The sequence below is a fragment of the Phaethon aethereus genome, assembly GCF_964289735.1.
Source record: "Phaethon aethereus genome assembly, chromosome: 5".
NCBI lineage: Eukaryota > Metazoa > Chordata > Aves > Phaethontiformes > Phaethontidae > Phaethon > Phaethon aethereus.
This window is the reverse complement of record NC_138579.1, coordinates 24,111,637-24,136,203: the sequence shown is the minus strand read 5'-3', so window position 1 is coordinate 24,136,203 and position 24,567 is coordinate 24,111,637. Positions and strand designations below refer to the sequence as shown.

The 24,567-nt window shown below is 36.5% G+C and overlaps 1 protein-coding gene across 1 annotated transcript in view; it reads right to left on the bottom strand.

Annotated features, from left to right (window-relative positions):
* The window catches only part of CEP128 (centrosomal protein 128), a gene marked incomplete at both ends in the record, with an annotated part of 126,339 nt that overhangs the window by 99,804 nt on the left and 1,968 nt on the right, over positions 1 to 24,567 (bottom strand). The window contains 5 exons of the mRNA XM_081999988.1: positions 5,277 to 5,393; positions 16,741 to 16,813; positions 17,522 to 17,613; positions 20,158 to 20,279; positions 21,239 to 21,365. Coding sequence (XP_081856114.1) covers positions 5,277 to 5,393; positions 16,741 to 16,813; positions 17,522 to 17,613; positions 20,158 to 20,279; positions 21,239 to 21,365 — 531 coding nt within the window. The remainder of the gene's footprint in view (positions 1 to 5,276; positions 5,394 to 16,740; positions 16,814 to 17,521; positions 17,614 to 20,157; positions 20,280 to 21,238; positions 21,366 to 24,567) is intronic.

The window sequence follows — 24,567 nt, the reverse complement described above, 5'->3', positions numbered from 1 at the left end:
CAAAATGTTTTGTAAAGATGATTCTGCTCACCTAAAGCGTGCAAAGCATGAACACAGAGACTCATTTCACCAAAATCCATGAAGCCAAGCATAGGAATTAGTAAAGCCATCCAGGACATCCAATGCATATAAAAGCTGTTCAGAGCTCATTTTAAGAATGATACTTGATCTTGTTTTAGAAAATGGATGCAAACAAACAGTACAAGGTGATGGTGTCTTCATGTTCAAAATAAAGCACTGAAGAATCTCAAAATAGTTTTAGTTTACACAACAAATGTATTTTGCTAAAGCAACCCATATATATGTGTTAGTAGCACTGGCAAGATGACCATATTTTTTCTCCTCTCTAATCAGAATCATGTTTGTGTCAGGAATATAGAAGAAAATGAAGATGTATGATTTGAATGAATTTCTGTTTGCTAATTGCAATTTTCTGATTTGCAGTAATTGCTGTTTAAACAGGTAGTGTTTAAACATACCAATGCACGCTAAGTTAAGAGTTACATAAAAATGTACAGAAAATAACTTTTATGCACCTACACACAGCACATACAGACTACAGATTCAAAATAATAACACAAATTCAGATGTTAAAAATGCAAAATTTTATGTGAAACTTTCTTCATGGTCAGTAAACAACTAGGTATCATCTCAGTTAATAACCAGTCTATTATTATAATAGTGCAATACAATAGTTTGCACATCATACAAAAGACAGACAGAAAGACAAGACAGACGAGGGAAAGACTGAAACAAATTTATCATCATGTTCAGTTAGACCCTGAAAACATATAATTTAATTATTGAGATTTAGGAAGATGATTCTCTCAAGATGGTAAAATACTGACAATTAGTGGTCAGTTATGAGCACTGCACTTTCCTTAAAAATAGTAACTATTAACATTTAAACCTCATAAGATTTCTTAATTAAAGCAACTACTAATCAAATCCAAATGTCAAATCTGATTTTGTTTGGTTTGAAATGTATAACAGGCAAACTAATGAAAAAATTGTCTCATTAAATAGCCAGAAATGCTTTAAATAGCATTTCTTTGTAAATCATTCAGGCCATATTAAATGACAGAACACATTCCAACACGTGCCCTCCCTTCCAGGAAAGTTACTTGGGAAGCATCTTGGAGAAATAAAAGAGGACAGAAAAAGACTTTAATAGAGCATTACATCCATGCAATGATGTTATGTTATGTTTCTTCAAACTGCAGAAAAAGGCAACTAGCTTCTCCCTGTGTTGATTGTGTTCATTAACAGTATTTTCATCTACAGTGTCCCCCATTCTTTGAATGAGTACACACTTGTAGGGATGTACTGAATGAAGAGATCCACCTTCTTCAGTAGCCGGTCCTCAGCATCACTCCGTATGTCACATGAGAGAACAACTGAGTGCACGGATGAGACTCTTGCAGACTTGAGAATAGCATCTGCAATAGCTGAGTACCAAAGCAGCATGAAAGAACATACTTCACAATAAGAAAGAAAACTAGCAATGTCATATATCGTGTTAAGAAGTTGCTGTTCCTAATGTACAATGTAGCTACAGTTCAACTGTAAGGCAGATCGAGAAATAAGTAAGCTTCCACACTGAAGTTTGAGAATCTCTGATCTTGAAAATTCTCTCACCTATCAAGCAATCTTTGTAGTAAATGCTACCACCAAGTGATGGGTGATCAGTAAGAAAAAACTTAAATAACATCAGCTGTTTTACACAAAATCCAATGACTGTTACTAGAATTTTTTTTTTAATAATTATCTTGTAGACTTTGCTTAAATTGCTTACTTAAAATACAGGATTTAAAAAAAAAATCATAAAAAATGGTGTAAACTATTGAGTTTTTCTAACAACTTTGCTAAGAGTTCTTTAAAGCCAAGCTTAATTTTGTCTATACTACGGAAAAATAAAAAACTATGTTAGTAAACTACATCAAACAATTACATTGATGCAAGTAATGATCAACAAGCCAACTACTACCCACCTTCAAAATACACTGCTGAAATAACAGCCTTTTTAAACTATTCATATTCATAGATTTTAAATACTTCATAGTCATAAATTACATTATACATCTTATTTGGTTTGCCAGACTGAATCTATTCATCTGTAGCACCACATACAAAGAACAAAATTTGAAAAAAATCAAAACCCAGAAGCTCAGAAACTCAAATTGCTACACCCAGTTCTCAGACTGTTTTGGTGTTACATTTTTTTTCCTGTTTGTTTTTAATTTGAGATTAGATCAGTTCTAAACTTTTTGCCTCCTTAGATAGTCTCACATTCCTACTTCTTCTATAATTTATATTCCATAGCAAAGTACTTTTCTTAACAAAGCTTTCCCATACAGCAACCTCTCAGGACGATAGTACACAGAGAGGTAGTGTATACAGGATCCAGACTATTTTATTCTCAAAAACAAGTGTTTTTCAAAAGGTAGGGTGCAAGGTGGTCCTTGTAAGAGCTAGAGCTCAGCCACCTGTTCAAGAGATGTTGAACCATTCCTGATAAATACAAACACCACCCAGAAGTGAGATCATTTTCTACCTAGAGAAGGACGAATTAACATGAAAGTTCAGTGGGGAAGGAAGATGGGACAGCTGGATAGAAGCTTGTAAGAAAGGTCTTAGATCTAAGGACCTCACCAATATTGGAGTCTAAAGACATCTAGCATGTAGAAGGTTGCAACTCTATCACAAAAATGTTTTCCAAGCTGTTAAGACAGCTATGAGAGAAGTAACAGCAGCAAGAGGACATACTGGTAGCATAATGGAAGTCTGTGTTTCAAGGGCAATAGTGTCTCCATATTCCTCCGTAATCTGTCACGGAAAGATTGCCTAATACCTACTGAAAGAATCTCCCTTCTACACCTGTCATGTGACACCACCAGGTTCTATTTTGCATGTTAAAGGTTAGATGCTCCTGAAAAATCCATAATTCAATGCAACAGGGGTAAAAATCTATGTTTTATTAGGATTTTCAAATACAGTGACAAGAATCCAGTCCAAGAAATGCAGAGTCAGGACTGAGATCAGCCACCCAGAAGGATGATTTGGAGATATGAGCCCCTGCTTAACAGAGTGAAGATGATCACCAAGAATGTGATTCTCCTCCAAATAACAGCAGCTATGAATGTATGGCATGTGGAATAAGCCTGTTCCAGTCAGTACTGGCTCTGAATTTTGGCTTGCGCAAATTCCTAATAGTAAAAATTTACCAAGCAGACTAATAGGTCTTGAGCTTTCCTGTAAACTGAGAATGAGGACTATATATCAAAGTTCTGAACAGTGATGTAAAAAAAAAAAAAAAAAAAAACAAAGACAAAACCAAAAAAACACGCAAGAAAGATAAATATCTTTTAAATGGAAAGGGACCCCTTGTGAAAAATAATTTACAAAAATATATACGAAACAAAATTTGCAGGAGAAAGGAGATTAAAACATCTTCATCTACAGCTGGACAGCTTAGGGGAATGGAAGGTCAGTGATGTACTTAGTATCTCCTATTCATTTCACATGAAATTCAAAAGATGAGCTACTAGGAAAAAAGGTATCCAGACTCATGATCACATAGCCAATCATATGAAAGTGTCTGAAATACATTTGAAATCATTCACTTGGATTCAAGTGTTGCTGGTGAGGGGTGTGGAGAACAAGTCTTACAAGGAGCGGCTGAAGGAACTGAGGTTGTTTAGCCTGGAGAAGAGAAGGCTGAGAGGAGACCTTATCGCTCTCTACAACTACCTGAAGGGAGGTTGTGGCGACGTGTGTGTGGGTGTTGGTCTCTTCTCCCAAGTAACTACTGATAGGATGAGAGGAAATGGCCCCAAGTTGCGCCAGGGGAGGTTTACATTAGATATTAGGAAAAATTTCTTCACCGAGAGAGTGGTCAAGCATTGGAACAGGCTGCCCAGCGAGGTGGAGGAGTCACCATCACTGGAAGTGTTCAAAAAACATGTGGACGTGGCACTTCAGGACATGGTTTAATGGGCATGGTGGTGTTGGGTTGATGGTTGGACTTGATGATCTTGAAGGTCTTTTCTAGCCTTAATGACTCTGTGATTCCAAGGAAACCATGGCAGTGTCAATGTATCTTTACAGGTACAAGCCACTATCCCTTTAAAAGGATAAAAAAAGATGGTTCCAATCTGTAGATAACACTATTAAATGACACCAGCTGATTTCATAAAGCATCCCTCTATCGGACTGAAGGCACAACCAAAGAATCTAGAAATGGACGTAGGCATATTAAAGAGCAATGAAAACTGTAATAAAGCATTCCAGTTCTTTTCACCCACTAGGACATCAATAGGGAAAAAATGAGAGTAACTCTTTCTGAAATATTAGCAGAGCACTACAAGCAGTTTGATAAACATTACTTTTTATCTATACCAAAAGAGCATTTTATCTTCTGAAACATGACCTTTTTGAAGAGTTTCTAGCCTTATGTGAAATAAAAAGCATCAATTTAAACTAAGGTTCCTCAATATTACTGCAGAGTATAGAACAACTGCCTTCCAAAAAGCATGTATACTGCTCCTAATATTAAAAGTGATAAACAAGGAATTGCACATTTCTTCAACTATAGTATTCTATTGCATAGAGTTAACATCACAAACTATATCTTAAGGTGAGTGAAATAAAGAGTTACAGTATGTTAAGACACCGATTTTCCAAACAGCCATAAAATCAGCAACAGAGATATGTATTTTTCATACATTTCCTAAAACGAGCAGGAAAAAAAAGCTACTAGCTATCTCCAATTTTAATTCATAATATAAACATTTGTATTTGTCTCCTAAACAATATTTTATACTTCAGATACAGTTGAATGAAATAGTTTGAAAAGCAATGAAAAGCTGCCTGGCCGCTACAGTGCATTTGATTGCTTGTTGAAATAAATTAAAAATAAACTGCTCACTACAAGCAAAGTTTACATTTTAGAAAACAAAATGTTTTAATTGAGGTAACTCAGCTAACAACTTGATTTTGTGTGTTTGGGGGTTGAGGGAGGGCATAGGGGATGGGTTATTTTAGAGAATGTTTGTGCCAGTTACCAAAAAGGTCTAAACATAGACAAGACAGTATCATGAAGAACAGAGACTTTACTTGTTACCACCTGATCACCAAAAAAAGCAGAGACACCCTGATACAGTTAAAAGAATGTGCCAAAGATATGAACACTTCTGCCAGTTTAACAGGTACAGAATCACAAATGCAGCACCTTCCTAACTTAATTCTGAATACAAAGGAAGTTTTCATCAGCATACCTCTTGTAATTGAAGAGACATATGTCCCAGTTGGTCCTGGCGCCTTTCTACAAGCTGTCTTTCAGCACGCATTTCTTGTTCTATCTCCTGAAGTCTTCTTTCTACCCGTTCTGATACCTTCAAAAGGGGAAAAAACAACAACACCCTGCAGGAAATTCGTGTGTTTTTTACCACGTATTAAGATAACAACGGCAAAAAAGGTAAATAGAGTATGGGGCAGAAAGAAGATAGAACACAACTTCTGTTTTATTTAGTAAGATTTAGAATGGTATAGAAAATAACCAGATAGTTATAGCAGTTAAGTACTCCGGAAGTATTCAAGCAGGGAACTGACCTGCTATCTTGCTAGCAACATCCTCCTTTAGGTTTGCATATTTCTCTCCACAGTGGCAGTTCTACTCAAGTGCTAAATATCTCAATATCAAGCTTGGTGCAGCCTAACCTGAAGCTGCAATACAAAAAAAATCTTAGCCTCTCTACCACAGGCCTGATTAACCTCTGAAGAGTAATTTCTTTCACATCTCCAGACTGTAAAACAGACCAATGTTTGCCCCTCTCATACTTTGAAATCTGTGAGTGAGAAATAGTAAACAAGAGCTAAGTACATGAGAATGACTGTAACAGCACAAAATAATTACATCGCTTTAAGACTTTTTCCCAATATTTTGTGAATCCATGTACAAACTAATACAAATAACTCTAGTTAATTTGTTAAAGCAATTTGGATTATAAACACAGTTATTCAACCTTAAACTACAATACCAGAACTACTTTATTTTTGCCTTTCAAGCTGCTAGCAGACAGCACCCTCTCGTGGGCAGCAAATTAAATTTATATTGTCAAAGTTGAAGATTAGCAAGGAAGATATTTATGTATCGTTTCCTCCCTACCTTAAAACTAATTATTTTAAACAATTACTACAGACCAATGTATCTGTTACTGAATGGTATTTAGATAAAGAGAGAAAGACTCAAAATACTATTCAGCTACTAGTTTCTGATGTACATACAGGGGAACAAGCTTTCATCTGTACTTTCACCATTCAGCACGCTTCCACTAGCACTAAGCATATGCGTGGATCAAAAATTTTAACATGAGCTACACAGTTGTGTAGCAACAGAAACTAATTGAGGTTACGTTTATATTCTGGGCTTCATGAGTACATCAGGTTTAAAGAATGAAATGGTCTTTTTCTTTACAACATAACACATACATTTGCAAACATCTCTTGTCTGCGCAGCCAGATGAACAGTCAGCTTACAATTTAGAATTTTGTATTTTCTCTTAAAACCATCAAGAGATGCTCAAAAAATGTACTGCATCATTCACGTTCGTTTTGACAACTACTACTTAGTGTTACTTTTAATAATACACAAAATACTACAGCTAACAGAACCAACACCACTATATAGCAGGAACAGAACATAACGCGTTGTCGTTAAACTTGTTATATCTTTGCTGAAAACTGGGAAATACCTGTCATACTTTTCTCCAGATATATCTAAAGTACACAAATAAAACAAAGTCATGTTTTTGCATTTAAAAAAAAAATCTTGGCTACATGTTTCTGAAAGCAGAAGCTCGCTAAGCTATCTCACACATCTTTTTCAAGTGAAGTTAAGCAAGAAAACACTAAAGCTATTGAGAAAGAAAATGTGTAATTTAGACTTGGCAAAAGATCCAAAAGTAACACCACCCCCAAAGAAGACATTCAATAGGAGACGTCAGTAACTTCCTCCCTGACGCGTGTCTAGTTCACTGCAGATGACATGACGTGAGGCAAGCACTAGGCAAGCTTCAGATTCCTGCAAACTTCAGATTTCTGCAAATTATCAGTAATGCAGAATGAGTAAGAAAGTAACCTTTTACTAACTACAAGGTATCAAGTGGTTTGCCTTGCCTCCGACTTCTTTCAACTCCTTCCAGAATACAAATGTTACCTTATTTCTAACAAGGTATTGAAAAAGATGCATTCATTATATTTACCAGGTGCACAGAAATTTCAGAGTTACTGAATGTGCTGGTTTTGGCTGGGATAAAGACAGTTTTCTTCATAGTAGCTAGTATGGAGCTGTGTTTTGGATTTGTGTTGAAAACAGTGTTGATAATACAGGGATGTTTTCATCATTGCTGAGCAGGGCTGACACAGAGCCAAAGCCTTTTCTGCTTTCTCACACCTCCCCACCAGCGAGTAGGCTGGGGCTGCACAAGAAGTTGGGAAGGGACACAGCTGGGACAGCTGATCCCAAATGACCGAAGGGGTATTCCATACCTCATGTCATCATGCTCAGCATATAAAACCGGGGGAAGGAGAAAGAAGGGGGAGGTAAGGCGATGTTCAGAGTGGGGGCATTTGTCTTCCCAAATAACTGTTACACATGACGGAGCCCTGCTTTCCTAGAGATGGCTGAACACCTGCCTGCCCGATGGGAAGTGGTGAATTAACTCCTTCTTTTGCTTTGCTTGTATGTATGGCTTTTGCTTTACTTAAAGAGTCTTTATCTCAACTTACAAGTTCTACTTTTTTTCTTCTGATCCTCTCCCCCATCCCACTGCAGGGGGCTATGGGGTGAGCAAACAGCTGTGTAGTTGTTTTAGCTACCTGCCAGGTTACACCACAACACAGACAAATTTCTTTAAAAAAAAAAAAAACAAACCGAAATAAGCCATCAAACATTTTAATGCTACTTACAACTCACTGGAAAAAAAAAAAAACCTCTATCAAGAAACTACAGCTGGTATATATAGTACATCATTAGCTCATATTGTCTGTGCACAGAGCACATAAAGAGGAGGCTGGAAGGTACTTCAAAGGCTAGCAAACTCACTGCTTGTATAAACACATGACCTTTGAGAGATATATCTCTCTCTCATTTTTCTAAAAATGTATCTAACCTGCTCAAAAACATTAACAGAAAACTTTTACAGCCTTCCTAGACAATTCATTCCATTGCCTCTAAAATGATTTGTTTTTCCTAAAGTACAATTTTAGTCTTCCTTGCTGAATTTTATACCTATTAACCTTGTTCTATCCTCTAATCCACATCCACATCCAATGACTGGATAGTGGATTTTGGTTCTGTTTTCCAACGTATCTGAAGTCCATCTGCAAATGTAACAAGCATCTCTACATTGCACCATCTAGACTTAATAAAAACTTCAGAGAAAACCAGATCAGGAATACCAACACATGAAACTCACTTCACTAACTCCCCTAATTTTAACAGTGAACAGTTTACTAGCTACACAGGTATCTGGACAGTTAGGTGTTTACTCTAGACTATACTCAGTCTCACCATATTTTACTGAAAAGCTTATTAGAACAGAATATGAAATTCCGTCTAAAAAAGCTCAAAAAAAATTGCATCAAGATATAGAAAACTACTGCTTCATCCTTGTAAATTCCTTCTCTGAGTGCAATTTTTCTTGACAAATCTGTGTTGTCTGCTACTTAAGTTTCTTATTTGCTCTTAGACATTTACAAATCAAGTCCTGGAAAAATAAGTCATTATTTTCCCTTTTTTCAAGATTTGACATTTTCCAATATTCCAGGAATGTTTTTTCTAACTCATCCTCACAGTTGTCCATGAATACTCCAAACCAGTCATTAGTGGTTTTAAGATCACTTCAGACAGTTATTTTAGCATCTTAACCTAGCACAGATAAGCTATCTAAAAATATTTTACATGCCTGACTTCCCCCCCCCCCCCAGTATTTTAAGCTGAGGTCTTACATCCCCATTGCTGGTCACTAAATTGCAGCTTAACTAGTTGGCAAATATCAACATTAAAAAGGTGTTAAACAGGAATCAACTTTCTTGGCACACTGTATCAGTAGTTTCTCCTCTTCTGCAAGGAACAGACCAATTGCTTTGGTCTCCCTGAGAAACAGTAATGTCTTTACAAGCAAAACATCATTGCTCTTGATGTCTCTTTGTTGGTGCATCCTATTATCTACCACTGCGGCCTTTCTACTTTCATATACTTGCACTATTTTTTATGACTGTTCTTATTAATCTAATTGAGTTTCCACTTCCTGCATTCTTTCTCTTTGTGTCTGAAGTAAATGCAGAGCTTCCAATTCAGCCAAATAGATATATTGCTATACTTCCTATACTTTGTTGTCAACTTTTCCTTTAAGAGGATTTGCACAGAACATGTTAGGATATTTGCCCAATTCTCATTTCCTCCAAACACTGAAATTTTTTCTGCATGTAACCTGTCATTTCATAAATAAAAAAAATTTACAACCTCACAATCTATTCCAAATCTGTATAAAATCACAGAAGACATAGTAAACAAAGAACAAACCTTAGGCTATGAGCAAACGGATTCCTTAAAGCAATCATTTTTTCCATCAAATTCTTCTTGATGTTTTTGGTAAGGTAGAGCTTGGCATACAGAATGGTTGACTATTGGTTAAAGAAAATTGTTTTAGGATAAAGGAATAGGTGCCACATTGGTTAACGTCTTCAGAAAGAAAAGTATTTTCTGGTAGGCAAAATGCTTGCTATGAAACATGAAATTAACATTAATCCTGAAAAAGAGGATTGAACAACGGAAGCCTCATAAACACTACTTTTAGCCTACTTTATAAAGAACAATACTTAGGAGATTATGGTCTTTCATTTGTGATTCAAATGTTAACCAGTACAGAGCTGTCAAATATATTTAGACTTTGCGAGGGGTTTCAAGAAAATAAGAGCCTAGACAGAGGTGATCTCATAAATACCCCATGTAGGGAAACAGGGAGAACTCAGCCTTTCTTCCTTTGTTTTGGCTGTCAGCAAAGTACATGCATTTACTGTGAAATTATGTATTAGCCTATTTAGCATTGTAAAAAGATATTAGGTTGGAAGTATAAGAAAATAAAGCTAGCAGTGAAGTCAGAATGATGCAAAGAAAGCGTCACGGGACTTTGGAGATGTATCATGGTGAAGAAGCATAATATGGGAAAAACATGAAAATTCTTGTACAAGGATTTAGATAACCAGGATACAAGTTTCTGTAGGGTGACACAAACCCAGAAGAGTTCAAGTGGTAAGGGAGGAGAGTGGGAAAAGAAGGCAGAGCCTAATTTGCTATGGACTTGCATGCTCTCCATTATGTTGAACCTTGCAACAGTGCAAAAGAACCAAGTACCATCACTTGTGGCTTCCTCTGCATTCTCTGGAAAAGCCACTATGTCACATTCATGTCCTAGCCATGTTTAGCAATAAGACTTCCTGGAATGCAGTACACTTACCTTCTCCATTTTGGAAAATGTAGCATCATCACACTATCAAAAACTCGGTCAGTTATCCCTATGTTTTCCAAATTATTTATCATTTATGCTATGGAATAGCAGAACTCCCAACACTGGTCCCTCCAAATCTGAGGCCAATCTTCTGATGTATTTCTATGTTGGAACCTACCAACAGTCTCCCTGGTGAAGACGGATGCAAAAAACCTAATACATTCCTTCTCCCACCCTCTCCACAGATGTTATCTCCCTGAACACCCTTCCTAGTTCAATCATCTTTTTAACTAGTGATACTATGACATTTTCATAGCATCATAGAACCTTTGGGTTGGAAGGGACCTTTTAAGGTCATTGAGTCCAACCCACATGCAAGGAACAGGTTGCTCAGAGCCCTGTCCAACCTGACCTTGAATGTTTCCATCTACCACCTCTCTGGGCAACTTGTTCCACTGTCTCACCACCCTCATTGTGAAAAATTTCTTCCTTATCTCTAGTCTAAATCTGCTCTCTTTTAATTTAAAACCATCACCCCTTGTCCTATCACTACAGGCACTGCTAAAAAGTCTGTCCCCATCTTTCTTGTAAGCCCCCTTCAAGTACTGGAAGGCTGCAACAAGGTCCCCCTGGAGCCTTCTCTTCTCCAGGTTGAACAACCCCAACTCTCTCAGTCTTTCTTCAAAGAGAGGTGTTCCATCCCGCTGACCATTTCTGTGGCCTTCTTCTGGACCCTCTCTAACAGGTCCATGTCTTTCCTGTGCTGAGGGCTCCAGAGCTGGACGCAGGACTCCAGGTGGGGTCTCACCAGAGTGGAGCAGAGCATCAGAATCACCTCCCTCGACCTGCTGGCCACGCTTCTTTTGATGCAGCCCAGGGGACAGTTGGCCTTCTGGGCTGCGAGCACACATTGCCGGCTCATGTCCAACTTTTCATCCACCAGTATCCCCAAGTCCTTCTCGGCAGGGCTGCTCTCAATCCCTTCATCTCCTTTTTACCTTTTTTAAAGAGGAAGGACTCCTTTTTTTACCTTGTGTAGTTATACCAGATATCTTTTCATCTCCTTCATGTCTTTTAATGCATTTACTTGAAGCCACTACTGTAGCGTATTCAGATCACTTCCACACTGTCTGGAAATATTCTACCCTCTTCATTCCCTAACATTTTTCTAAGAAGCTTCTTTATTTTTGTGTAACTCTTTTCGCAACCAAGCATTATTCTAAGAGGTTTATCTTTTTTGCTCCAGTAGGGATGCCAAATGTAAGTTTGTTTTGGTCATTGTTACAAGCTAAATATTTCACAGGTAAAGCACCATGCATAGGACTCTTACTTGCAACAAATAACTGTTTGTTTTTTCCTTCTGTAACATTTCTTCTTATTTGCTCCACAAAAAGCAATTAACGTACCACCTAAAAACGTAGTTCCCCCAACATAATATTTACCTAGTCTACAGTGGTATAGACATTATCTCCCACAAGAATCATGTTCCCTGTTTTTGTAGCCTCTCTGATCTTCCTCAGTTTGTCATAGAGCCTGTGACACACAATTATAGGGATTAAAAAAAAGAAAAATTAGAAGCAGTTAAGTGTTAACTCATTAATTAGCACATGCAGGATAAACTTTAAAATTCACTTCTCTTCCTTTACCCCAATTGACCCTGACTCAGAACAAGATTTCTACCATAAGAGTATGTATCATGTCCTCTGGATCTTATCAAAAGCCATAGTGTAGATAAATGATTCACTGAAGAACAGTACAAAGAATATGGAAGTATAACATAATGACATGAAATGCTAGCACTAAACTATTGTATTCACAACATATTAGAAAGTCATTTCCAGGATGCATTTTCAGCAACACAGACTACCTGAATGATAATCATGACACTAAGAGCTGTGTGTCTGTGCAAGGTTTCCAGGTAGCAGCAAAATCTATGAAAATGGATTAGGCTATAAAAAAGTTCCCCCACCACCAATTAAACACAAAGAGAATGTCCTGTTTAAAATCAGGGTGACATTTAAGTCATGCAACTAAATATAATCTTGTTGAAGATGCTGGCTGCTTAATCTACAAAAAGCAGCATCCTACTTCTTGAATTTCTCTCCTGTTTTTCAGCTTTCCACTGTTATTTCTAGTGCACAAGTCCTGCTGACTGAAATCTACTTCAACAGATTTTTGTTGTCTTTCTTATTATGATATCTTACTATCATAATAGACTTGATGCAGACTTGAAACTGAAGTATTAAAATCACAAAAATAGCAAACTTCTTTCACAGATGTCACATAGCATTAAACTTTTCCCTCATGACAACTGATAATGTGTGATATACATTTTACAAGTCACCTGTGCAGTGCCAAAAATCCCTGTATCAGATCTTCTGAAGGATAGTTCCTTATCCAACAATAATCTTAGCTCTCTGAGATATCGTAACCACAATAACTCCACGTGACACTCATTTCACTTGACATTGCTTTATCCACAGACACAGCCTACACTAACTTTCTAATTTCCATCTCAGTTAAGCATCTACTTATTTTGAACAAATCTGTGCTTCAGTTTAGTTGCTTTTTATGCATAAAGATGAGCTTCTTGTGCTATTTGAGATGTACTTCTATACCTGGAGATTGCAACAAAATATCCAAGAGCCATAACCATAAAGTAAGTAAACTTCCTTTCAATTGTTTATAAGTCTGTATGGACATTCCTCTAGCAAACATTCATACCCTTTTCAAGAAAAAAGGAATCTCACAAAATATCTAGAGAAGAGATTTTGATAGAGAGTTGTAGAACCTGCAGTCTTTATATCAAAACCACACATAGATTCTCAAGTACAAGGCCATGGAGAGTGCTTGATTTGAAACAGGCATCCAACTATGCCTGTGTCACCACCTCAGATGTCCCCTGGTTTCTATACTGGGGTGGAAAAGGCTCCTTTTAAAGGTAAAATTAATGTGCATTGATTGTGTTGTGTGGCTCTTAAAAAAAGTATTCAGATTCACCATCAAAAAGCTCTAAGAACCATAACCTCTAATAAAAATAAATTCTGAACTAGTGACTCAGAACAATTAGACTTTTATGACCACACATCTATATAGAGGCAACTTTCAAGCAGTACTGAATATACTGAACAGTACAGCTGTAAGAATTTAGATATACGACCCTACAGAAATGAAGACTTAAGGACAGCAAACTGAAAAGAATGTTTCTACCATGTACTCATGGTAGTCAAATTATCAAGATTTCAAGTTGACAATTTATCTCCAAGAATCATACAGTAGAATATAAATACAAGGATGGCAATATTGGAGGTGATAAACAAACACTCCAAAGCAAAGCTATAAAGACACTAAAAACAAAAGCTCCTGCACAACTTTGCATAAGGAAGTTGTGAGGAAAAAAGTATTTCCTCCTACCCAACTCACTTTCACCAATGAGAAAACAATTCTGAACTAAATAATGTCATTAGAATTCCTAAACACAGACAGGTACGAAAGGATCTCAAAAACCTACAATAACAAACCATAGTTTCTACACACATTCTAATATCATGCTTTGCTATGCTCATCATTAGAGTTATTTTTATTCTTAACATCCATACTAAATTCCCCCTCTTTTGCATTTATCACTTCTCACCCATGCTGTCAGCCTCATCAGTGTAACAGTAGATCATTAGGCTTTGAACAAGGGCAAAGGATCCACAGGTAGTAACAGAGAGCACAAGTAAAGAAGCAGAATGTTGCTACCGCTAGGCTTTTTCAGTGGCATGGAATTGCCTGGATGCAAGAGTGATTACGCATGTCAGAAGTCTTCAGCCTGAAGAGAAAGCGAATCCTCTGAAAAGCCTCTGAAAAAACTGAGCAACCTCCTCCAATGAAAATTAGGGATGAAAGAGCAGTTAGATTAAAAAAAAAAATCTACAAGAAAAAAAAGCCAACATAAAAACCAAACTAAATACACCAACAAAAACATACAAAATACACACACACACCCCCCCCATATCCAAAAAAAGCAGACCGCCACAAAAGTGGCGGCTCCTCTCACAGTAGGTAATCTATCCAGAGAAATCCTTGCTATAGGACAAGTAAGATGATAAAGATATGCAAGCTACAACAAAGACTGGACAAGTTCCAGAAAAGAAATCACAGAGGGATTACTAAGTACAGAAAGTACAGAGATCACTTCCACACCAAAAAGCTTGCAAGCCACAAGTGATTAGACTGGTATTGTGCAGAATTATCATTAGATGCCTTTCTAGTCTAATATTGTTCACAGAACCACCTCTTTTTGACCATTTATCATATATAGCTAGATCTTTCCTACCTACATATTTCTTCTGCAAATTGAACACCAGCAGTTGTTTCAACTTTTCAAGGGAGTCTTTGCAAGAGTGGCCTTTTTTATTTTCCCCCCTTTTCTTTTTTCCTCTCCTCTTTCCAATCTTCTCTCCATTTGGCCAATGTTCTTCCTAAAGATAATACGCAGCGGTGAGCAGAATATTCCAGCTGAAGTCTTACTAGTCCTACACATGAAAGCCATCTCACGGCAGCTTCCTGCAGCATTTGTGTCTTCACTATAAGAAGGTCATTAAAGACTTCAGCTTTCATAGCTTTATCAGATGATAATGTTCTCTCCCAACTAAGAAACTTATTATTCTGGTATTCCCCTTACCATTAACACACTACAGAAGGCTTCCTTGTTACACTTCATGTCTCTCATTTTTTGCTTCTCTCAGGTCAAAAGTTGTAGCATTCAATTTCAAAACTTGAAATCCTACTACAGGAGGTCACAAAGAGCTAGTTATTTCTTTCATTAATGAAAAGACAGTGGCTGCCAGCACTCCAGAGGATTGAGGAGGAAGGTTTCTTTCTCTCATTGAAAGGCATTGAAGAGTTGGAGTGTAGCCAGCTGTAGCAGCTATTTTCTTAAGAATCATCTTGGTTAAAACTTACTGAGTTTGCTAATTTCCTGGTACATGAAAAAGAAAAAAGTATACTGAAAAGTAGGCCACAACAAGAAAAACCCATGGTTTTGCAAGTATCAAGAATTCTTTATCAGATAAATGTATTTTATCCTACCAGGCTATTAGGAGAAAGCAGAGCTAACATTTTTAAGACAGCCTGTTATAATTTTCTAGGAAGGCTGACAAGGCAAGTCTTCCTCCACTGGTGGATTCTATCATATCAAGCACGTAACTGGTACTGATAGATTATAGTCTCTTGAATCCAACTTATATAATAAGTCCAATAAGACAGTAAGTCCAACTTATCCAGAGTCAGGAACTTACAAAAGTACAATTATTAGGTCTGATGGTGCCAGCAAGTGGCCTGTGCCAACAATATTGTTATTAGCAACAAACACTAAAGGTCTTAACAGAGCGTTGAGTTTTTGAACTCAATTGAATTGAACTGCAAAATTGCAGTTCATGCAATTTTAGGACAAGATGGGAAAATCCCCATCACCTATGGGAAAATACAGACACACAACACTTGCTCTGAAAGTCAGCATTGCTGCTGATACCACATTAATACTTACATAAAGTACACACTCAAGTCTTCTGTGTCAAGAACTACCTACCTCCTAATTACTGGGGAGATTCTCAACTTCTCTTACTCCTATAGCAATATACTGTTTGACTTCCATCTCAATAGCGAATCTCTTTCATATTTAAGTGATATAGACTGCAGTTAGTCTGCTACCAGCAGATACAGGAGGCAAAATAGAAGAGACTATCACGGCTATCCTGCCTCTTTTGTTACATTTGTCACAAAGCCTTCAGAGAAGACTGCAGCCCAAAGAGAATCCTCTCATCATGCTGCACAGATGATAAGGATTTAAAAGGACAGGAAGGGAAGAAGGGAGGGAGGGAAGAAGGAAAAGGAAACATTATTATTCATCATCATAACATGGGAAAGCCCGCATCTTTCAAAAGGTCTGTTCAACAAATATGATAGCATTCAAACCAATGTTCAGAGTTTAAAAGCAGCTTTCTCCAAGACCATAAATTTTGAAACAGAAAAACACTCAATTTAAAAAAGTACCTGAAATATAAAACTTGTCTTGCTGATTTCATTATGGAAGGGTAACATTATAGTAGCCTAGATAAGATCACGTTCAGATATACGTACTAACATGTGGTACTGATTACCAACACACATACATTAAACTAGAAGCCCACATCCTGCTTAGAATACTAAATATAAATCATCTTTTCATGTTAGTCACACTTACCGTTTCTTGTCTTTGGGACTCAGTGAGCTTTTCAGACAATTCTTCCAGGGTCTGTCTTAATTCAGCATCCGTCCTTCATAGAAAAATATAGGTAAGACAATATTCTACAGTGCAAAAGCTAAATATCAACTGCGATAATTTTAAGCAGCAACAATCTCCTGGATTTTTACGCTACTTCAATTTGTTCTACAGCCTCTAAACTCCTAGCATAATTAGAGACCAGCCTCAAGTGGACAACTCATGATAAAACGTATTTCCATTCCTCAAGTGAAGATAACAGAGCGCCTAGTTTGAAAGGCTAGGTATCAGGTCAAGTATAAATGAACAGTACTAGTTCCTACTAGGAATTAGCAGACTAATTCTTGTTATTGCTATTAGGCAAAGCACCATATGTTGAGACAGTATGTACTTTAAAAAAAACATTGTGGCCTGCATGAGAACTTGCCCTCAAGAGACCCCAGTACCAAGAACAAATAAGGAGAAAAGTTGTAATAAAAAAAATTCTCAAGTCGTTGTTGTTTTGTCCATATATAAAAAAAGGGGGGGGGAAGCCACATATACTATACAAATCAGAACTGATGGGTGTTACTTACATTTATAAATACTGCTCAGGATGACATGGAGCAGGCAGTTCATAATACTGCTTTCATCTACGTGTTGTGCAATCCCCCTCCCCCTTATTTTTTTAAATACAAAAGAACAAAGGACTTCAAGAATTATTTAAAAGCATAACAATTATTTTCCACACTATTCTTCACATGGAGTTACATTCTCTTTATACCGATTTCTTCTTGCAAGCTCCCGACTGATGTCATCTCCTAGGCGAACTTGTTCACTACTGAGATCTCGAAGAGACTGGTGGAAAGAATGCAGCTGTAAATTAAAATACACAAATTAAGGCAAGACTTAGGAACCTTTTTTTCTGTGATACTAAAAAAAAAAAACCCCATATATAGACATTTTTAAAAATAAAGCAGATCAAAACCTACAAAATAACAAAATTCCATGAATTGCAGATGAGCCTAGATGAGTGAATTAGGCTTGAATGCTTCTATTTCAGTCAACCCTTCACAACACTTGCTAATTGAAGTTTAATTTTCAGTACATTATTTGCTAAACCAAGTTTGCCAACTGTATTTTTTTCTATGGTTCAGAGCATGGTCATTTTGGTTACCTGACGCACCACCTTTTTAACCTAATGGAAAGCAAGTTGAAAGATCTGAAGGGGTGAAGTCAGGAGAGACACATTTCTTGCTAATAAATGCTAGTATAAGTGAAACAAAGTTCTGTCCAGTTATATATATTACTATAAAAAAATGGCATATGAAATTGGAAGTGACCAAGCAGAACACTAGGATCTATTCAGGAGCTACCAAAGCACTGAGGAAAGGTATTTTACCTTGCCTAAGACTTTACATACTCTACTAAAATGTTTTGTTTTTGTTTTTTGGTGTTGTGTTTTTTTTTCCCCCCAGAGCATGGCGGGGGGGGGGGAGGGGGGGGTGGAGAAGAAAACACAGAACAACAACAACCAAACCAAAAACACACACCACAAAAAACACATAATTTTTTCCTCTGTAAAAACCTCCAGTTTCCCCCATTCAGCAGGCTCCCAATTTACAGTCAAAGTTTTTAAGGGAGCGAATAAAAAAAGTAATAGTTCATCCATCCTTCATAGGATCAAGTGACAGTTAATCCATCCTAATGCAACCTACTTGCTGTCAACAGCTCAGTGGCCAGGACTATCATTATGAAGAACCCTGGTTTACAATATCCCGCTGTTCTATGCCCAAGACATAAACCTGGATCTCTCTCAGCCCAGCTGACTGCCCTTAACATTCAGACACAGGCACTAGCATCTCCCCTGTGTGAGTAACTAGAAATTTTAACCTGACCCAAGAGACTTTGAAAAACACAGCATATTTTCAGAATGTATCAGCTTAGAAAGGAGAGAAACTCAAGTGTGTTAATGGCCCATTCAGCTGGAAAATTACCTTAACTAGAAGCAGTCAGAATGGGAATAAAGTGGTTACAGAAAGAAGAAAAATCCACAACTTTAGTTAAGCAGTACTGCTTTATCTCTGCCCCAATTTCTACCTATGGTCATGATCAATGACTACTTCTCGTTCATCATTCCTTAAAACACTATACTCTTCTTACAAAATAGTTAATGATTGAGTAAAGCCATATTCACTCACTGAAAAGAAAGAATAAGTAATAAAACAGCAGTTAACATCAAAACAGGAAAAAAGCTATTTGCTTACATAGTTACTTAATAGAAGCTAGGAATTTTGTATGCATTGCAGGAAGTCCCTCGAATAAAATTTCTAAGATATTTACAGAATATTTAAAAGTAGTCTAGAAGAGTTCTAAGCTTTTTGGAAGCTTAGGAGAAAAGATTTCCATATAATATTACTTTCTTCCACAGATTATCTCCCACATTAACCTTGGAGGAGGAAGGAATGGGGGGAGAAGTAGACTGAAAGGACAATGAATAAGGGTTAAATAGAAGTCTAGGAATTTCTGTAGCACTCAAAAACTTCCCAAAAAGTCACATGAGAGAATGTATTGTGGTTAAGTTTAAAATTAATTATTTGGAAGTTGAGACTGATTTAATAAAGTCAACATGAACACCTTACAATCAGCTTTTTTAGTATTAGTCATAATACATTTCTCCTGGGCAAATTAGTCCACACAGAGGGATTCACTCAAGCAGGTCTAGCCACTCTGTCTGAAAGAGCAACAACAGGTACTGAAATCTCCTCTCTATCTGTAGGATATACAAATCCTATAATCTTATCCATTAAAGTATTTAATTTGTTTTTTCTGAAGAGTCTGCAAGTAGGCACAAGTTGAGGGGTATGAAAGTTACCAGTGCCATACACATCCTCTCCTCCTCACATCATCTGCCTGAAGTACGGGGTCAAATTATCTCACTCACAGGTCAGACCTAGAATTAAGATGGAGTACTAGCTGGCTCAAAATCAATCCAGGCTTCAATGAAGTAAACAGCAAAAGTACTAAGACCCTGTGCCATTAACTGAAGCAGAACATTCCCCTTTATAGCCACACTGGATTTCAGCATGTAGGTGAATGTTAGAAAAAATAATCTCAGAATATGTAATTTTCTCATACGTGGTCTAAAAAGTACAGAGACTATTTTCATACATTCCTTTTGATATCACTACCATCTGCACCTTTTTCTCTATAATGATAGATTTGCATGAAACTTCATGACACTGGCAGATACAAAAGGTGACTGCCTAACGAAGAATGGCACTTAACACTGAAAGCACACTTCACAGCTGAAACATTCTTAGCTGCATCATCAGAATAACCTCATCTGATGTAAAAGAGAAGAGCCTGGTAAACACATATTGACTGTTTGGGGAAGCAACTCCCATTAGTGCTCTGTACCTGGTCCAAGTTATCTGCCTCACTGACAAATCGAACACTTGCAGATCTAGACCTTCGATGTTTATTGCCCTGTGAGTTTCCATAATCCCTGAGAGGAGAAGTAGGCAGGAAGTGGCGGTTTCCTTTATGAGATAAGAGACAAAAAAAATTAAGTAGGAAGACCTAACTTCATATAGGAAATTTTTCATTTTGCTTAACGAAAAACATGTGTTTCATCATGCCAATATCCTTATAGGCCACATTACAGACAAAACAACTACTAAAGTTACATAAAATGTATAGGCATACTTCTTGTTTAGCTCTTCCCAGGATTCTTCTTCAATTTAAATATTTCTGGAATACATGTATGTGATCGGTAAGAACGAGGTTTCTTGTGTCCTCCAATGAATAGGTAGGGTTTTTTCCTCAAATTTTATTTGACCAAGCAACAGCTTTTCCTCCACCTGGAGCTATCATAGCTTCAAACTACAGTACTTCATAGCATTTATATTAGAAAAATGAAAGTTTTAGAGTTTTCTACTAAAATACATTAAATGCTACTTCTGGGAGGAATCCTCCTCCCAAATACACATTTTCCTAAAACATAACGAATTTTCAGAGACGTACAAGAAAAAACTACTTTTCTGTAGGTTATACACTGGTTCAGTTTTTCCTTTTCCACTGAGCCTTATATAATTTCGTCCACACATCCATAATCTCCTGCTTTTAAAATTTAACTTTCTTTTCTGCTGTGAAGCAAGCTTCAGATGATGCAGTATCTTTTGGATTTAGCTTTAACTTGTATGTACCTACAAGTCATGCAGTGGACAAGGAATTTTCTCTACTGAAAGAATCAATGTTTCGTTTAGATGTCTTGGGATATCAGCAGAAAAGACTACATAGCGTAAAGCTATAAGAATTTACCAAATAAAAAACTGTATAACTTAATGTGGGTCTCCCAAATTTCTAAATTTAATTTCTTAGAAGTAATCCATGATGACTTTTCACACCATTATCTTTACACATTTTTTTAAATTTCCTCTTTCCATACAACATCTATATGATATAATTTAAGTATACTCAAGCATCTTAAGTATTTTACCTGACACTCCTTCTCCATCCAAATCACTAGGGTATAAGCTTGAGAGAGAAGCACTTCTCATTCCAGAGTTTCGGGTCAGTCGTTGGCTCCTTAACTGACCTATAGATTGTTCCAGTGTTTCCTTTAACTGCAGAGGAATTACAATTTACCGAAATATGAACACAGACTGATTAAAAAAAAAATGTAAAATATTTTTCAAAAAAAGTCATTAAGAGAATCAAAACTTCTTTTAAGCCAAGTATAGCTATGAATTAATAACAGTTTTTCTTCAATATCTCATATGTCATATCCCCATAATTCTAGCAAAACATGTTTCCAACATTGGCAGCTTCAAATATCAAGTTGCTTAAAACAGTGGTGCAACAAACCAGGAAAACTTAAAAGAAAAGTATGTCTCCTACAACCAAAATAAGACCTATTTGCCAGCAAGGCTCAGTAGCAGCCCTGCAAATTCCAGAAAACTATTTCAAAGAAGTTTTTTTAAATTTGAACTTTTTTTACCAGCCCTACGTGGAATCAATATGACATATGGCTATCAAATTTCACTACAGAGTTTTGTGTGAAGCCCTACTTTTAGTTGTTACACTTCCAGAAAAAAGGCAGCCGTTCCCAACTTAAGAGTTCAGAACTAACTATATTCCTAAATAAGTTCCTCATTTTTCAATCTTGCATCTTATTTTCTAAGATTGCATTTGCTAACTTTGGTTCTTAGCCACTTGCTTTATTTGACAATCTACAAACCATCAATTTCTAAAGGTTCACCTATCCTCTCCCTAAGAGAGGCTTGTACACAAATGGTTAAATTGCTGCTTTATTCTTGCAGAATTACACACACTGTGTTGGATCTCTCTCTGGGCAGCACTTTTTTCCCCAAAACATAAAACACTACTTTAAATCTTTTCTGAATCTTTCAATGCTCTTTTACGTTCTTTTTAAAGTACTCTTTTTAAAGTTTTCATTATATGGTATTATTAAAATAACTTCATTACCACTAAGAAACTCTCAAACCAAAAGCCTTAAGGATTTTCTAATGCTTTCTCAAGAAGACAGAGGCTACTTGAGGGAAAAAGATACAACAAAGCATGTATGTAACAAAAGGTCACTTTTGTATTCAAAAAGCTAAAACTTTTTAAAAAATTCATTAAAATGCCAGAGGATTAAAGAACATCAATTATTCAATTTTCAAATCTAACTTGACTCTGTCAAAGACTTATCTTGCATCTTTATAGGGCAATAAAAACTCTGAATTAAGCTATAGGTGCTCAGTTTGCATGTTTTAGCTTTACAGCACTCATTTTCATCCTTTCTACATGAAACCAGACAGCTGGATTTTATTATTTTTATTTTTTTAAAAAAAAGAAACATGACAGTGTCCAGAATTAACAACCTTACTCTTCGAGATGTTTTTTTAGAACAGAACAATGGCCAAAAACTTGTTTGAAAATGTTTAGTTATAACTTACATTATCAACATTATTAGATTTTAAGGTATTTCTGTTCTATTAAAAAACAATTTCATTATTAAAAGAATGAAGAGAGGCTAGTGACAGTAGAATAGAGATATTAAAAACCACAACTTTGGTGAATATTAAGGATATTCTATTCAATCTGAATTTCATTCCTCAACATCTCATCTATAAGATGTTTAAATCCCATCAAAACAGTGCCTAACATTTTGGTCCTTTCCCTATTTGTTCTTTCAATTGTTTTGTTGTTTGGGGAGGAGATTATCATTTATTTAGACAAACATCAGTGCCATCAGAAAAAAATAAGATTTAGAAAAAAAAAGGCTCTCTCAAAGGCTAATTACTTTTAAACCTCTCCAAAGCCTCACATTAGCAAAAATATCACCCTAAAACAGTCTCTTCTCCCTCTCCCTACCTCCTCCCAACCCCAAAAAGCAGAAGGGAACTTTTTTTCTACTATTTTTGTTCTCCGGGGACATAATGAAATCACAGACCAACAGAGAAGTCAGCAGGAGAATAATATTGCTCTGGAACAAAATACATATGCCGAGTACAATGTTCCCACCACTAGAGAATTCACAATAGCAACAACGAAATAAAGTTCTGAGCCGCAAACCTTCCTGACCCCGTAAGTTACATAGCAAGTTTTGCATTGATTCACAGGCAGACAGCGGGCACCTCAAAGTGAAGTAGTGAGACTACTTTATAAATTAGAGTGGAAAATAGCTCCTCACCAGCCCAACAGTCATCAATTCATAAATGCAAATACGCTATACAACGGTCTGAAGAAAGTCTTTAAGGGAAACGTCACAAAGAATTCAAGAGCAACACATTACAATATTCAGCAGAACTGACAGAACCTAAACACATATCCCATTTGGAGCAAAATATTCTTAGATAAGCAAACTTGTCTAATATGGTAGAAATGCTTGACCAACTATCATTGTTAAAAAAAAAAAACAACACATCACTATCCAAATGAGAAATTTATTCAAGTTTTTCTTAAATATTTATTACAGATTCGCTACTTTCTGATCCCAGCTGCTTGCTTCCCACATACCAAATACATGTAACATCTATTTTATGCAAGTCGAAACTTCTGCTTCGGAAAGGGAACAGGAACTCAGAGAAACATGCTATCTTTACTAATAAGACTGATTTTACTCTATTGGAAGGAGATGGTTAGAGTCTCTACTTTTCTCCTCCATTTAAGCCATAATCAAAAGCCACCTATCATGACTAAGAAGAACAGACATTAAGTCAAAACTAAATTTGAATGATGTCTCACTCACCTTTCCTAATAGAAAATCTTTCCAGAATAATGATGTTGAACTACAGTTAGTATCAGCATTTGTTAAAAACAGACAACCTTAAATGGTTTCAATGCCCACCAGAAATTCCACAAATTCAATACCTAAGTAGAGCTTATAAAGACACAAACAGCATTCAAACAGAAGAAAATTATTACAGGGCATATAACATCCCAAATCACTTCCATGCACAGCTTGTGCATACTGATTTAGAAAGCAAGCAGTGTGGAGAAAATAAGCCTTCTTTTCTACTGTTCGCTTTTTTTTCCTCTTTCTCTCTACCCTCACATGCAAAATATTCCTACATCTCACACGTATCTATTTCAAGGCAGCACCTGCTGCATTTTGTTTGTAACCAAGTTATAAAGCTCTCTTGCCCTACAAGCACCAACTTGTATTACTTTTTGTGTCTAGACACCTGTTTTCAAACTTGTAGAAGCTTGATATTTACGAGAATTTCAGCCCTTCCGCAATTTAGAGACAGGTGGTCAACAGATTCAGAAGCTGTTGTAGAATGACAGGAAAAAAACTTAACACCAGTATGATCAAAATGT